The 15,706-nt window shown below is 39.0% G+C and overlaps 3 protein-coding genes across 13 annotated transcripts in view; 2 read left to right on the forward strand and 1 right to left on the reverse strand.

Moving 5' to 3' along the window:
* The window catches only part of ORC2 (origin recognition complex subunit 2), a 20,275-nt gene extending 17,599 nt beyond the window's left edge, over window positions 1–2,676 (forward strand). The window contains exon 16 of the mRNA XM_080599678.1: window positions 2,537–2,676. Coding sequence (XP_080455804.1) covers window positions 2,537–2,551 — 15 coding nt within the window. The 3' untranslated portion in view covers window positions 2,552–2,676. The remainder of the gene's footprint in view (window positions 1–2,536) is intronic.
* On the reverse strand, window positions 111–6,724 carry NIF3L1 (NGG1 interacting factor 3 like 1). 5 transcript variants are annotated; one of them, XM_080599723.1, is made up of 7 exons: window positions 6,595–6,724; window positions 6,026–6,457; window positions 5,134–5,299; window positions 4,574–4,700; window positions 4,054–4,192; window positions 2,579–2,662; window positions 111–326 (listed from the first exon to the last, which is right to left on the reverse strand). In XM_080599723.1, the coding sequence occupies exons 2-7, from the start codon at window positions 6,447–6,449 to the stop codon at window positions 292–294; spliced, it is 975 nt and encodes a 324-aa protein (XP_080455849.1). In that variant the 5' UTR covers window positions 6,450–6,457; window positions 6,595–6,724; the 3' UTR covers window positions 111–291. The 5 variants fall into 5 exon arrangements, with proteins under 5 accessions (XP_080455849.1, XP_080455848.1, XP_080455850.1 ...); XM_080599722.1 differs by having other exon boundaries at window positions 111–444; XM_080599724.1 differs by having other exon boundaries at window positions 111–734.
* PPIL3 (peptidylprolyl isomerase like 3) lies at window positions 6,602–13,896 on the forward strand. 7 transcript variants are annotated; one of them, XM_080599729.1, is made up of 7 exons: window positions 6,602–6,693; window positions 7,600–7,647; window positions 8,877–8,951; window positions 10,457–10,550; window positions 11,174–11,241; window positions 11,698–11,816; window positions 13,483–13,896. In XM_080599729.1, the coding sequence occupies exons 2-7, from the start codon at window positions 7,645–7,647 to the stop codon at window positions 13,607–13,609; spliced, it is 486 nt and encodes a 161-aa protein (XP_080455855.1). In that variant the 5' UTR covers window positions 6,602–6,693; window positions 7,600–7,644; the 3' UTR covers window positions 13,610–13,896. The 7 variants fall into 7 exon arrangements, with proteins under 7 accessions (XP_080455855.1, XP_080455859.1, XP_080455861.1 ...); XM_080599733.1 differs by having other exon boundaries at window positions 6,638–6,659; XM_080599735.1 differs by having other exon boundaries at window positions 6,651–6,693; window positions 8,877–9,025.
* Window positions 13,897–15,706: the final 1,810 nt, after the last annotated feature.

Genomic DNA, 15,706 nt, shown 5'->3' on the forward strand with positions numbered 1-15,706 from the left:
TTTTTTATATACCTTAGAAGACTGAACAAGTAATATATTCTTTAGATGAAGCAGGCTGGCTATTTCATGTTTTGAAGTTGTTTCATTGAACAAGAACACAAAACAAGATATAACAGGGGGCTTAAAATGCTTTAATGGTGATGTTACATTGTATTAAAATACACAATGTGGCAGAAAGCCTCTGATCACATCACATCAGTGTTCTGGGGTCAGTGTCTAGGACCACTGGGAAAGTCTGAATAACAGAGCAGCTTCTTGACATTTCTCTTGGGCACTTCTAGTAGTACTCTACTAAGGAAGAGCATAGTCCTCAGTTACCTTCTTAGCTGAAAGAGGGAGATGTCTAAGTTACGGGGAAATATTTCCCAGATTTTTTCCATGATTTTAGTCTTCATGTGGTCTTCAAAGCCCTAGGGTTGTACAGGACTCCAATGCATCGAGTTGCTGTGTGCAGCACAGTAAAGACATTGCCAAATAAGCCAATTTTATTTATTCAACTTAAAAAGATGTAGTTTGTAAAGAAATCTTTACAAACTTGGGATGGAAGTATTTTCAGTTTGTTTAAATATTCTGCTGGTATGCACATAATCCAGAGTTGGTAAGATATTCAAAGGGTAGGTTTTTCTTTCAAAAAAAGAAAACACACACAAAAAACAAGCAAAAAAAAAAAACACAATCCAAACTCCCCAGAGGTTACTGATGGTGGAAATGTTACTTGTTCACTTTTAGTAATCCTGTAATTAAGAGCCATATGTATAGAAGCTGTTTTTATTTAAAAAAAAAAAAAGTAACAGGTATATTAAATTAATTATAACATTAATAAGGGAGTTATAGCTTATTAAAAAACTTCCAAAGGTTTTTTAATTGAGGGTTCCTCTGTTAAAGAGCTTTAAAGCTGCATTAACGGTAGATTTTGCAATTGAATACTAGTATCAAATGCCTGAATTCTGCTCTGTATTTGCATATGAGCTGTGTCTTAATAAAACTGTTAATGCAAACCAGTGATCCATACCCTTTCATTAACTATTATCAAGAGCTTTACTAGCTAAAATGCCAGTGACTTGTACTGACATAACCACAGTAGGATGAAACTGCTCTGTAAGTTTGAAAAGTCAGGTTTTCATATTCTACCCAAACCAACCCTTGAGTGGTGTGGTTATCAAATATTTTAATAAGAGTATGTAGTAACAGTAACTTTATTCAAATGCAACCCAGTAATTGAGTAAATCATATTTGAGTAGCTAGAAACGAGCATTTATTAGGTATCTGACATAACATATATCCCAGACTTTGGGGGAACATATAATACAATCCTACACTGAACCAATCCAGAGCATCTTCATTAAACTTGCGTTTGGATAGGTCTGTGCAAAATAGTATGAAACTCTTGATTGTGTTCTCTCACCCCTTTTTTTCTTCTTTTCCTTTTCTTTTTATGCCACCTGGAGGGGATCTCTGTCTTTCTCAGACACAATTATGTTGATTTTGTTCTGTAGGTGGATAGTTAGCATGTCACCCAGCTCTGACAAAAAGCCTCTCTCTGTGTTACTGTGTTCACACAGAATAACACTTATTCCGTTGGCAACTGCATCCAGAATATCATGGTGGGACATCTCTCCTGCCATTTTGAGAAAGAAATGCCATGGTAGATTGCATACCGTTTCGGAAGCCGTTTCTTTGCAACGTATGCAGAATCGTAATTAAAAACTGGGAAGATGCAACAGCGGAAGTAGCCCATAAGGAGGGATGCAATGCCATCTGCTCAGTGTAAGAACATGGCACACTCCTACCCTAGTGTCCCTTGAAGGACTTTCAGCTGATGTCCCCAGTGCACAATTGAGCAAAACCACAGAAATTCCATGCCCTCTTTGAATAATAGTAGATTTTGCCACTTAGGGCAGGAAATAAGTGTGCAGAGTGGTTTGGAAGTGGACTGTCTAGGTGTCATGCATCTACTCAACGGGGTTGCTGTTGATGGAGGATAGCAACTGAAGAAGGCTTGTCAAGAAGCTGTGTGAGGGTCAGCTCTGCAGTGCTATGTATAAAGGAGGAGATGGGACATGCCTTGCCAAAGAACTTGCTTGAATTAAGTACTAGAGTGCAAGGCAGCCTTTGCATTGTGGAGCAAGCTGTAGGAAATACCTGTCACACTATCAGAAAAAAGACAATGGATTAAGTATCCGTTTGGCCAGATACACTATTATGGTCATTAAGTGGAAGATTATGTAGACTGTTACATTCCATCTTTCTTCAGGCAATTCTATAGGGAACTGAGGAAATACCTTGTTTCTTGCCAAAGGAGAAACACACTGAAGGTTGCAATAGACTTTTCCATCAAACACTGATTTTGAAATCATGTATGGTTAATAGTGTTTACTTGAAATAACCATCAGTGTGCCATACAGCCATCTGATCTATGTTACCTCTACTTCAGTGTTACTCTGCCATTTCAGTAACTGATCATTTCTCAGTTCTAACAGGCAATCTTTTTCTGGCCAAACCTTTCAACAGTCAACTCTTTCTTCTTTTTTCATAGTGCCTATTTTTATAAAGATAATGAAACAACATAATCTCTTACCTGTGAGGTAGAGGTCAGCTTCCGTTCCCTTCAGGACACTGCTCCCAGAACCAGCACACAGAGCAGCTTTCTTCACTGGTGAATCTGCAGGATACAAGGTGCCACAATTAAACTTCTTTCTCTATGTTCAGCCTTTGCATCAGTATTGCTATTAAGTGTTTCACAATAACTACTACCTTGATTTTAGGGCCAATGTAAATTTGTTGGAGGAAGAGATGTGTTTGTCAGTTTGAAAGAGTCATAGGCCCATAGCATCTCTGACAGTAAGCAAAATCCCCTATGTACCAAGAAGATGCATAGAAATTTTTCTACAAGGGATTGTGAGAGTTAGTGGAAAACTCCAGCATGGAGACTTGTTGCTGGCTACTGCAGCTTAGCTCTTTCTAGTGAGGTGTTGTTGGTTGGGTTTCTGAACTCTTTAATTCGCTGCTACTTTTTCCAGGACTCTAAAGTTCGACTGTGTTTGTTTTCCAAACTAATGATGCCACTAAGGCAGCATCTTCCCTCTGATTTATAACTGGTTCCTAATTCTTAGCTTTCAGAAGGCCAATCTCATTGCAAACTGAGAGCTCCTCCACATCATAAAAAAATTGCCTGTTTGCTATGATTGCTGATTCCAACCTATTACATATGTGGTAGTGACAAGGAATTTAATTGTGCATATCTAGTATGTTCAGTACAAGAGATGGGGTGGGCAAAGAATTTTCAAATTCTATTAAGGTTTTACAGTATGTTGCCATGCAATTACTGTTGATTTGACTGGAATCAAACACTACAATCCCACACCACAATGACGGGTTTCAAAATAGGTTTGTTTTGTTTTTAGTGCAATTGATAGTATTAGGAAGCTTGTAACAAGACTTTTGTCTCATACAATGCAAAGAGTTTTCAACAAATTTGCTCTCACAAATTCTATTAGCTATGCGTCTTGGATAGGTAACTGGGATAAGAGGATACATGTTCCAGGATTTAGTAGTGACCACCCTTTGAGCTATGATAGTTTGCCTTCTCTGTCACCATTTATTTTTCATCAAAGCATGGATGGCTATATGTTCAGAAGGATACCACAAAGCACTTATTATTTTAAGGTGCTTTTAAATTTAACATTCAGTCACAAAAGGGATCATACAGTGAGGTAGTACACACTTGCATCTGATATCTTGGAGAGGGAAATCTTAGTCATTATAGGAATTATGAAAAAGTATGTCTCATACTCAGCTTGTGGTATCCCTCCTTCGCACTGACAACCAGCATAATACAGAATCGCCAGTCAGAAATACAGATGATGTTCTTGTTCCATGACTGTATCACAGAAAATCTAAAACACTGACTCTTGCCTTTAACAGCGCTTCATACTACTTGAAAATAAACCTATCCAAGGCAGCAATATTTTACACACCCATGCATACACTCACACTACTTGTATTCCTGGAATACTAGTTCAAAGGGGCAGTCTTACTGGCAGGTTTGTTTACCTAGTGTCTTGCCTGTTCCCAGGGCTAGGCGGATGTGGGGTAATTTTAGGTGACTTTTGATACGCTTGATGATGTCTGACAAGGAGGCTGGTTTACTCAGTGTGCATAGACGTCCCATTCCAGTATGTGGAAGAAGAGGCTGAGGAGAAAAGAAATTCAAATTACTGTGAGAAAGCTGACTCCAGAAGTTTACATTGCTTTCCCTAATGTACAAAAATGAGTATATTGGGCATTAAGGATGAATACCTCTGTACTTTATGAACAAACATGTATGTGATGTTCTTAAATGTAACATAATGACTAGCTTTTGGAACTTATGTTAGAATTAGTTCAGACCACGCAGCTATTTTCATTGTTTGGGAAAATGTCCATGGCTTCAAATCCCCAGAGGCTAGTATTTCAGAGCACGGGCAGGTAACATAGGAAACCTGTAATGCCAGTGAATGCTGGACTTAAGTTTTTAGGACAGTCAGCTCACACAAATAGTACATTCACTGGAAGTAATGCATGATTTTGTTACCTTCTGTAATATGAGAATCTCAGTCTTGTGATGAAGAAGGTTGTTCTGGGACAATAATGCCACCACCTCCAGCAGTGCTTTCTGAGAGCAGTTCAGACTGACTCGTGTTTGCTCCTTACCTTCAACCCTGAGGAAAGATGTGCTTGGTGTTTACTAAGAGACTGGATAAAATTTCAGCATTGTATTAGTAGAATATAAAGCTGTTCTACCACAGAGGGTATTCTACCAGAGATAAAGGGAAAAAAATAGACACCAGACATGGTAATAGTCTAGTGTAATCTACTTTCTTGGAGTAAACAGATACAAGAATTTAATTCAGCTGTCCTCATTAAACTTCTTGTAAACACTCCTCTTTACCATTTCTAATTCGTGTGATGCTACATGGAATTAGTTACCATGTAGTATAACATGGATTGATCAGAAGGGGATGATTATCCTGTAAGTTTCTGGATCTGTTGCTGAAAAAATAGCAGCAATGCACAGAGGAATGAAGTGGTTACAACAGTAAAATACAGTTCAAGCAACAGAAAAAACACAACATTAGAAAGTGGAGCAGATACCTGACAGGGAAAGTAGTGAGACAGAAGATCTCCTGGATGTCTTTGATTTTGGAGAGCACTGTCTCTACATGTTCAGCGGTGTCCGCACAAAATTCTACTCGGTGAGTGCCTTCAGTTGGATAGCTTGGAGAGGTTGATGGGTGCAGTGGGATGGAATTACAGGCACCTGAGAAAACAGCACCGGACTGCAGCTTTAGAGAGTTGGATGATGTAGCAGATACTGATTTAGCATATATCCAAAAGAGATGCAACTTTGAGAAAATTTTGCACTCAAATCTATTTTCCCTGACCAGAAATGAGGACTCTTTTCCTGTTGTCTCCATTAAGCACAGTCTATTTTAAGTGCAAAGAAGTTGATGGATATATATTATTTTTCATTCTTAATGCTGTTCAAGTTTTATCTTAAGGGTTTTACCAAAAAAAAAAAGTTTCTGGTTTGTAAAGCAGGCTCGGTAAGACAGTTATTTTCATTTATTAGCCACAACATAAAATAAAAATCTAAAAATTTCAGATACTTTAAGGCCTGTAGAAACAATGATATCTTGTACTTTATAAATTAAAGACAATGATTTAAAGTCAGCCGTCTACACTGTTTAACCAAGATAGACAATAAATATGCTGCACTAGTTCTGGCTATATCTAATAACACAGTCATGCATCTGGAAATTTCATCCAGTGTTTGTGTCTTGTATTCCTCACCAAGATGAATTTCCTCAAATATGGTATGGGTACTTAGAAGTACTATAATAACAATTTTTAAAAGTACTCAAATCATATTTGCAAGAACTAGAGGAAAAGAAAATGAGAAGGTCCCCCCATAGAATAATTTGATGAACATGGTGAATACTGATGAGTAATTTGAACCATTTTTTTGTTTTTAACAGAATCTCACCAAGTCCCTTTGTTAGCCAGTTATTGACGCCATGAGGTACGGCATCGTATGCCGTGTGTGGGGAGTAAATCCCGATTCTGTGCTCCAGAGCTCGGACCACCAGCCGTTCCTTCCAGGTCTTCCACGTTACTCGCTTGAGCGGCGTGAATATGGGGGGGTGGTAAGAAAGAATAAGGTCTGCTTTCTTCTGCACTGCCTCCTCCATTACCTCCTCGGTGAGGTCGTTAGTGAGGAACAGGGTCTTCACAGTGTGCGGTGGGCTTGGTTCCACCAGCAACCCCACATTGTCCCAGCTTTCAGCCAGGGAGAGGGAAGCAAAGTTGTTCAGGGCAGAAACGAGTTCCCCGAGATTCATAAGGGAGCGCGAAGGCAAGCGGCCCGCACCACGGATGCAAGACAGAGGTCGGCTCACCAGCTGCAACATGCGGGTACCTGCAGAGGGGGGGAGATGCCGGGGGTGAGCGCGGGTACTTGCCGGGCCGCGAAGGCAGAGCCTTCGGGCTCGGAGCGCCGCCCCGCTGCCTCACGGAGGTGCGGGCAGCCTCGAACCGCGCAGTTCCGCCGCTCACCTCACCCCGCAGCAGCTTGGGGCCGAGCCTGCGCCGGGCCCTGCCCCTTCCGTCGCGTGGCCGGGGTAGGGGTCGGCCTCTGCGCCGCGCCGGCGTGAGGTGCGGGGCGGAAGGGGCTGCGGGCCCTGCGTTCAGGCGGTAGCGGGGCGAGGCGGGAGCGACCCGGAAGGCTGAGGCGAGGGGCGTGGCCGTGGCTCTGCGGCGGTGGGGGTTCTATGGAAGCACCCTAAGTCCGCGGGATCGGAGCGCGGCCGTGCGGGTCAGGCGGGAGCCCAGGGCAGGGCCATGGGGTGCTTCACCGGGCCCTATGGGGGTCCTGGTCCCGCTGCTCCGCAGCTGGTGGCCGTCCCCAGCGGCCGTGGCGGCTGGCCCGGGCTCGCCGCGGGCGCCATGGTTACCTGAGATGGCCTGCCAAGGCAGGGAGCTGGCCTCTTTTTTTGCGTGTGGGGGGAGGTATGAAGGTAGAAGAAGTTGGCATGTAAAAGTCTGATTTTCACACAGCTGCGTCTTTATTATCGTAATTCCGAATGGTTTATGGGAAAGTCGTTATTAAGTTAAAAAAAAAAAAAAAAAACTTGGATCCTGTGCTTGGATGCAGGTGCCTGTCTGCTGGAGGCTCTGATGCCTGTCAGGTGGTGGCTTTGAGATCATGCTTCTATATAGATACTGGCATGTGTTTTTTCTCTATGAATCTGCGTTATTTATAAAACTATAACCTTTAGAAAAGGTGTAAGTATTTAGTATAAACTCATCTGAAGAAAGGCTTTTTTTTTTTGTGGCCTCCCCCCCCCACACACTTTCTCTAAGCTTTTTTGTTGTTTCTGGTTCTTTATGTGCTGGGTGGTTGCATAATGCAAGTAAGACGTTAATCCACAGAGTCACTTGAATATTACTGTAAAACTATGGTGAAAAAGCTCATAATCACACAAACGTTTCAGAATCAGAAAGAACTGGAAAATGCTGGGGGAAAAAATGAACAAAACAAATTTCACGTTTTCTTTGCAGGCAATTGCTATATACAAAATTACCTCAGCGTTTTGGTGAGCAGACATGGTGAGAACAATAGCACTTTTTATATATTTTCATATTTTCTGAAATGTTCGCTTCTTGGAAAGTGAATAGCAGCTCTGCATCTCAAAGGATTATGTATTTTACTCTGATGCTGTGAAGAATCTCTAATGAAAAGTGCAGGTTTCCATCTAAGACTTCTACAAGATACGGTGAAAAGGGAAATGGGTTAATTTACAATTTCATCAGTCTAAAATATAATTAGACTTCAGCTCTAAGTTAGTAAATACTAATCCTAGTTTGGCTAATGCTTCATAATCCAGTTTGTTTCTTTTACCACAGAGACATTGTTCAAGTTGCAAGCTCATAGTCCTGCTTGAGTGCATGTAACATAGATACTTGTATACTTGTAAGTATACTTGCAAGTATAGATACTTGGAGGCTTTTGAAAGCTTAGCAGATCAGGAACTAGGTAGGACTATTTGTCTTAAACTGTATATGTACCTTTGTAACGTCTCCAAAGATATTGCAGACAACTATTTTCTCTGCTTTTATACTTCTGGAACAGTAGACCAGTATCATCATGATGCTGATTTTTATTAGTTTTTCTGTACAGTTATTCCTAGCATACCACTACAGTAATTGTTTTCACATAGCTCAGCGCTTTTTGTGGAAGCACTATAATATATATTGAGCCTATAGAGAGATGTATTTGCCTTGGTAGCTAGGTAACTGTCGTTTTAAATTTTATGAAAACTACATACAAATTCTTAAGAAAAGTGTGTGATTTTGTACAGTTACTTGTTTGTAAGGGCAGACTATATGTGGTGCCATTCAGAACTATCCTATCGCTCAAAAGGCTGTAATCGGGTAGTGCCCATCACTTGTTCCTCTGCTTGTAAACTAGTGAGGTATGTGCACCACAGTGTGGCCTCCTGAAGTAGATATTACCTCGATTCTTCAAATTTGCAGTGAAGTGACTGTGTAGGTCCAGTTCACAGATGAATAATGTGTCTCTGGATTGCAACAGTATGAATCAGAGGTTCTGCATTTCCATGGCAAACTTGATTTGTCCTAAAATTAAATGAAACTGGTGTTTTCTGGTGATGGCAAAAGGTTTGCGACAGCAGCCTTGCCTATGGCCAAATATTGAAACAATGGTTATATGCAGTGGGATTTTGCTCATGCTCTCGGTGGGACTGGAAAATAAAACTGAGTCTATTAGCTGTTAGCATTTAATTTCTGATTTAATTATTTTTGTTACTCTTGCTCAGGCTGTCACGCTGCACACTGATGTAGGAGATATTAAAATTGAATTGTTTTGTGAGCGAACACCAAAGACTTGTGAAGTAAGTCAAATAGCAGGAATGAGACTGTCTAGTGTTGAAGCAACGCATTAGAAATGGTGAAGACCACGGAGGAGGTGAAATGACTGTCCCAATTTATCTTTTAACATAATGGAATATTAACATTTTAAGCTGGTGTGGAACTTGTGCAGCGTATACTTGGGTGCTGTGTAATAGTGCCTAAAGGTTTGCTGCCTGTTTCTCACCAGATAAGGTTTGGCTAAGGGTTGATTGTCTCCAAGGTTTGGTGTATCCCAAAGTGCCGTTTGCCCTTTAGGTGAAACATGGGTTATGGCCTGTGATTCCCATATTTGCCTTGGTTTGCCTGCACTCAGTCAGATATGACTTTTTTTAAAAGTAAGAATCACTAGCTTAAATTGAAATCAGTTACTTTTATTGAAAAAAAAAAGAGTCTTGAAGCTATTGATTACAAAATTACAACACATTTACAAAATAAAAATGTTGAATGAAAATGATATTTATGATCATGTTTCAGTCCTCATGCTTGTTCCTCAAGTCAGATGGCCTTGTGCTGTAAAGCTTTATTTAAAATCCTTTGTGTCTGTGACAGTGTCAAAGGAGCAACTTCAGCATAATTTGAGTATGACTGTTCTGTGGCAATACTCTGTGGGATTCACCTAGTGATTCTTTAACCCGTCATAACCTTCTTCTATAGGAAACAAAAGAAATAGGAGCGCTAAACACAAACTGCAGTCTATTGAAATAGATATTGTAAAATACTTTTATTGTGTTTTTACAGCTGTTTTTCTTTTGGCGATAGGTGCCACACAGGACTTTTTAATCCATAGATAGTTTTAGCAGTCAGTATGTCAGAGTAACCTGTAAATTTATTTTTTCCTTCATGTTGTAATTCTGTAGTTCTAATGTTTCTTTAAGACAGATTAAGTACTATTTTAGTTTGAGGCTTTGAAATTTGATATCTCAGAGTTTTCCTGATCTCAGGTGCAAAACTTGCTTCCTTGATTCTGAACAGTCCATCTTTGAACTGAAGTGAAATTATCTTTCTCTAAAGGCATTTTCCATGCAAACTAATCGCCAGTACTTATCAGTAAGGATAAAGGTATCCAAATTATGTTTCATAAGCTATGTGAGGTGTAGAGATCCTTTCAAAGAAATGCATGTTCCTGCACAAAATGAAAGAAAATATTTATGAATCCCTCATCAGATCTGTCTCCTGGATCACGCTATCTGTGAACAGTTTCACCGTTGCCTTTTTCACTTCCATATAGCCTGTAGATAATTTTTATTGCATTTGGTACTGTTTATAACAATGACAAGCTCTGAAGAGGGAAGGAAGAGGCCTGAGTGTTATTTATATTTTTTAATAGTCAACAATAGTCAGGGACAGTGGACAAATGCCATTACATGGTCACAGTGCAAAGCAGAGGCAAAAGTGTTCTTAGTCTTGCCAATGCATTTTAGTAATATTTTAGTAACAGAGAACATTATTTCTGAATATTTTAATATGATTTGTTTCATTTCCTTAGAATTTCCTGGCTCTTTGTGCTAGTAACTACTACAATAGCTGCATATTTCACCGGAATATAAAGGGCTTCATGGTTCAGACAGGGGATCCATTAGGTAAATTCTTCTGTTAATGTCTCTCTATAGTAAAGTTATATAAAAGTAAAACAAAGTATCAAGAAATATAAATAAATTATAAATATCAATAATTATAGAAACAAAATGTTAAAAAAAAAAAAAAGATTATTGTATTGTTAATAGAGGTTTTAATGATACGAGCTTACTGGAAAGTTTCCTGTGGTGAGGTTACAGAAGAGCATCCAGTTCTAAATAATGTAATGCAGTAATAAAGCATGCTGTAAATTTTGAGTTTTTTCAGCTCTTTCCACTAAATATGACTAGTAGCAGTTAACTATCGTGGTTTCTCTGTTTTTTTGGCTGGAAGGCTACACTGCCTCTAAAGCATTTGGGAAGATGTCCCAGATGCTGTTAACTGTTTAGGAGAATGTCTGATTCAACTGTGTGTCTGTTTGCAGTCATACTGAATTTAATTTGAGGATATATCAGTATTTTTATATAGAGTTCTGGCTCTGCTCAGTATCAAGCCATGAGAACAGGATCGCTGGCTCAAACAAAATAGAGTCTATCTGGGACCTTTGTTTTAAAATTTTATAATGGTACATCATTCCTGCATATCCCAGTCTGAAAATTATTAATATATTGCGGTTCTTCTTTGTCAGGTACTGGGAAAGGAGGTAACAGCATCTGGGGCAAGAAGTTTGAAGATGAATTCAGTGAATACCTAAAGGTATTTCTGTGCTCTCAATATGCAGTTATGTTTTCAGATGAATTTTCTTTACAGGTTGGAGAGTGATCAGTGTTGTGCTGGATTAAGTTACCTGTTTTGTAATTGTGAAATAAAGTATAATCCCAAAGGGAAGGGATAGAAAGCTCGTTATTAAAATAGAAACAGGCATTGTAATACTTAGCAAGTTAGATTTGAGGGTTATCATTACTGAGAACAGAAGCAGCAATTTTGAACAAAATATTTTTCATGCACTAAAGGCAAAGAAATAATTTTTTGATGTAAAAGCAAATTGGAGGAGCTAGTTGTTATAATGTGGGTTGTGATAGAATGTGGTATTAACAAGAATGGGTTTTAATAATGACATTGAGGCAGAGCAATAAGTCACTGAGCACTTGGTACAGGTTGATGTCCTGCTTTCACAGGCGGTTATTCATGTTGATTTTTTTTCTCTTTCAGCACAGTGTCCGTGGGGTGGTTTCAATGGCGAACAATGGCCCAAATACCAATGGATCACAGTTCTTCATCACTTACGGCAAGCAACCACACTTAGATATGAAGTACACTGTCTTTGGGAAGTGAGTGATCCAACCATTTGCCTCCTAGCCATAGAGTGTGATGGATCTGAATATTTCAGGGCAGATGCAGTACAAATTCAGAAACTTTGGGTTCTAAAGCTCTTTAAAATATTCAGTGTGTATATGTAAATGTATGCTCTTGCACTGTCACCAGAATTAGTTACCCTAAAGTGCTGCTCCATTTTTCTTAGTAGTAGGGAATGCAATTGAAATAGGCATATTAAAAATTACCTCAAGAATGGAGCTGGGTTGAGTTTTTTTGTTATAATTTTTTTTTTAAGCTAGTTGTTCCTGCTTGCCATTTTGTACTGTGCCCAAATGGGTGCATCCTAATTTTTAGCAAACTCAAAAATAACTGGATACACAGTTGTAGGGTTTATTGACAAGCAAGAGTCTGATCTGGAACTAGGATGGGTGCAGTACTGACATGGTCATACTTCTATTTAGATGGAACTTCCTGTTGAGCAGATAAAACTTGTGGAACTGGCACTTCGTAAAATTAGATTAGGTTATTTAAGATGTATCATCATTTTAAAACATTATGTTAATAGAAGCTGCTGATAATATACCATCCCTAAAGCAAATGTTTAATTTTTGAGTCTTTCAAATGCTGCTTTTTCTTTCTCAAAATCATGGTAATATCTTTTCTTTTGTTTGTTGTTAAGAAGTCTGTAGCATGTAAGTGAATCTTGTTGAGAAAAAGCTGTTTTTTTCAAAGACTTAAATATTCAAAGGAAACTGGTGAAAATTGAAAAATATTATTTCCTTCCACCTGCTTTGTGTATAGGCAGGTGGAAGGTATAGGCAGGTATAAGCATAGGTGTTCCTTTCATTTCTGAGTTTGTTTAGAAGTGATTGAAAGGGTTTTTTGGACATATTCCTTAGAAAAGAGCAGAGGCTCTGACAGATTAATTTTGCCAGATTTTCTGTGGCAGTTTAAGATACTCCTGACCCAGTTGCAGAATCAGGAGAACAGAATGTGTAGTCCATGCTCCAGCCCACAATTCAGCATCCAAGATTCAAAGAGCTGATGAATGTGACAGTGAATTGAACTGTGAATGGTATGTGTTTTCTGCAAAGTCCATTACTGGGAAATAAATTGCCAAGACTTACCCAAAAGGTGAGAGGTTTATTAGAATAATCCCTCTTACCACTTCTTCAGCCCGACTGGGCATCTGAAAGCCTAAACACAGTTGTGCCATTAGACTTACACAGTTATTGGTTCTTTCCAATCTTGTCTTTGTGCTGGAAGCTTAGTAATTATAATTGCACATTTGGAAGTTGATTTTCCAGCCATGGGATTTCAGTAATTCACAGTGAGGTTTGGTTTGGCTAGTATCTTGTCAGTCAGTTGACTGGTCAGTCCTGCCTGCAAGGAAGTGCAGCCAGGGTCTTCACAGAGATGTGGTTGGTAGAAAATACGATGTTGTCAGGTCAGTGGAAATTACTCGTTCTTTTATCAGAACCTGTTATGGATGATTAACATTTCCTTTCAAAATAGGTTATATGCCATATATAAAGTTTTGGCCGCCTTATTTGTATAATTTGCTTGCAGAGCCCTTGTACTGTGATACTTAGCTAACTGTGAAGTGTTTTGAGATACATCCATTTTGAAAGTTCAGTCACTATTAGAAGGAGATTCCTAGCAGTTCTGCTTTTCTTCCAGAGTTATTGATGGCTTGGAGACCCTGGATGAGCTGGAAAAGCTGCCTGTGAATGAGAAAACCTACCGACCTCTTAATGATGTTCGCATTAAAGATATTACAATTCATGCCAACCCTTTTGCTGTGTAGCCACAAATAGTCTTAATGCATTCTTTAGAGATTGGTCAGGTCGACTGCTGGGTGATTATGGTGTTTAGAGTGTCATTAAAAAGGGTTACTCAACCTTGATCGTACCTTTGGTCATTGAACGCAGGGTTCTCAGATATTGTGACATTGTTTGGGAGTTGTCATAAGGGAGTCTCGTGCTTCAGAAGACAGTTTTTCCAGAGTATATTCCTTGATTTTGACTTTTAAACTTTGCTTCTTGCACTTGTAAAACAAGAAAAGACTTTCAAAAATACATATATTTTTGCAAACCTTTGTTCTCTGCCTTGTCTTTCACTGTGATAACTGTGTTGAAACAATGGGCTTTGCTACAATTTCATAGTGTCAGTTTTCTGAAACTTTCCCATGTAAATTCTAATGTTCCTTACTTTACAGTTTTTTAGAAAATTCACTAAGATATGTAATTTTTTCCCCTAGGTGAAAGCAGTGTTACAGATAGAGGAAACTTTTCTTTGCTAGTGGATTAAAAACAACATTTAGAGGAGTTCTTGGTCTTGCACTGTCGTGTTGGAATGGTAACCTCTTCAGCCTCCCTGGAAGGTAGATCATAAACAATTGCTTTAGCCTCTGGCACAATACTCTTGGAATGAAAGAGTGAGTGTTTGTGTCTTTATATAGCTGTTGTTTGAAACTAGGTAACCATGGATTTACTATAACTTGTTTTTCATCACTTCATTGCACAAACAGTAGAGGGTAAACACAACAAAGAGTATTGACTGAAAGGTTATGGTCAGACTTCTAACCAAGAATATACTGATATACCCAAAATAATAAACGATACTATGGCCAAGATGATATTGAAGAACAAATAAGAGAGAGATGTTCTTTGGTCCTGTTTGAGACCAGATGTTGTTGGACTCAAATAAAAAAGTCTGCAAGAAGGTACAGAAATGTCTGGATATTGAGTGCACAGAAGGAAAAATAAAATACATACATATGTACGAATATGTATATTACTGATCCAATGCTCAGTTCACTTAGTATAGTAAGCATAAAATAAACTGACTTAAGCAGGGAAAAGTGCAATTTGAATGCATCAGAAAAGCAGTTCTCCACCTTGGGTATGCTAGGCAAAGCAGTGTTCCTTCCCTGAAAACCTCCTTGTTGTAGATTTAAAAAATGCATTTTGGCATCAGTTTGTTTTATTGAAGCAGGAAAAATCAATTTGTTTCCACAGAGGTCCATTTTCTGGCTATAATACAGAGAGGGGAGAGTATAGATTTCCAGTTCCAACTGTATATGAGACACCCACAATTTCTGCATCCATCTCTCTGCCTTTTAAAATAAAGAGGTGAAATTATTTGCAAGAGAAAGGCAAAGGTATGCATGTACAGGCTTCTGAGGAGTTAACGAGCAAAGGCTTAGTGTCCACCAGAGTAGATCAGTACCCTCTCTTTGGGACAAAATTTCTGTATGCATGAATGAATGAGGAATACATCCATTCTGTTGCATCTCTTAGTATTGTTCTGGAGTTCAGGTGTGTGTTTAAGGAAAGAAAAAAAAAGACATTTGAAAGAGCCAAAATGTTGTCAGCAGAAGTCTTAAGAGATTATGTGCCTCTTTGGTATGTGGTATTGCGTAAAGCTCCTAGCCCTTGCTCCAGACTTCCTACATTTTACCCTACCACGTCAGTCAGTCAGGTAAAGGATTTCATTATTTTAGTTCTGTGCTCTTCCTGTCTTTTTCATGTTACCAGCACATAACAACAGCAAGTAGACAGAAGCAGGCAACTGCATGTTGGGCTGACACACTGCCACTACTGTTATGCAAGAAGAAATACATACTGAGAATTTGCCTACAGTGCAGAGGAACTATTAGTTAAATTAGAGGAATTAGTTCCTCTAATTTAAAATGCTGACATCTAGCACTGAACTCAGTAGAGTTTCAGGTCTGCTTTTTACCTCCACAAAAAGACTGATTTATAGAATGTGTGAAATACAGGAACAGCAAGCAATTTGCTCTCTGCATAATACATAAATTTAGATACTTTCTTTTTTATCTAAACTTGCATATTGAAAGGGGAGTGATCTCATGGGACAGATTTGCATCCTGTTTTGAGTC

Source organism: Anser brachyrhynchus, assembly GCF_964034855.1.
Source record: "Anser brachyrhynchus genome assembly, chromosome: 7".
In the NCBI taxonomy this organism is placed as follows: Eukaryota; Metazoa; Chordata; class Aves; order Anseriformes; family Anatidae; genus Anser; species Anser brachyrhynchus.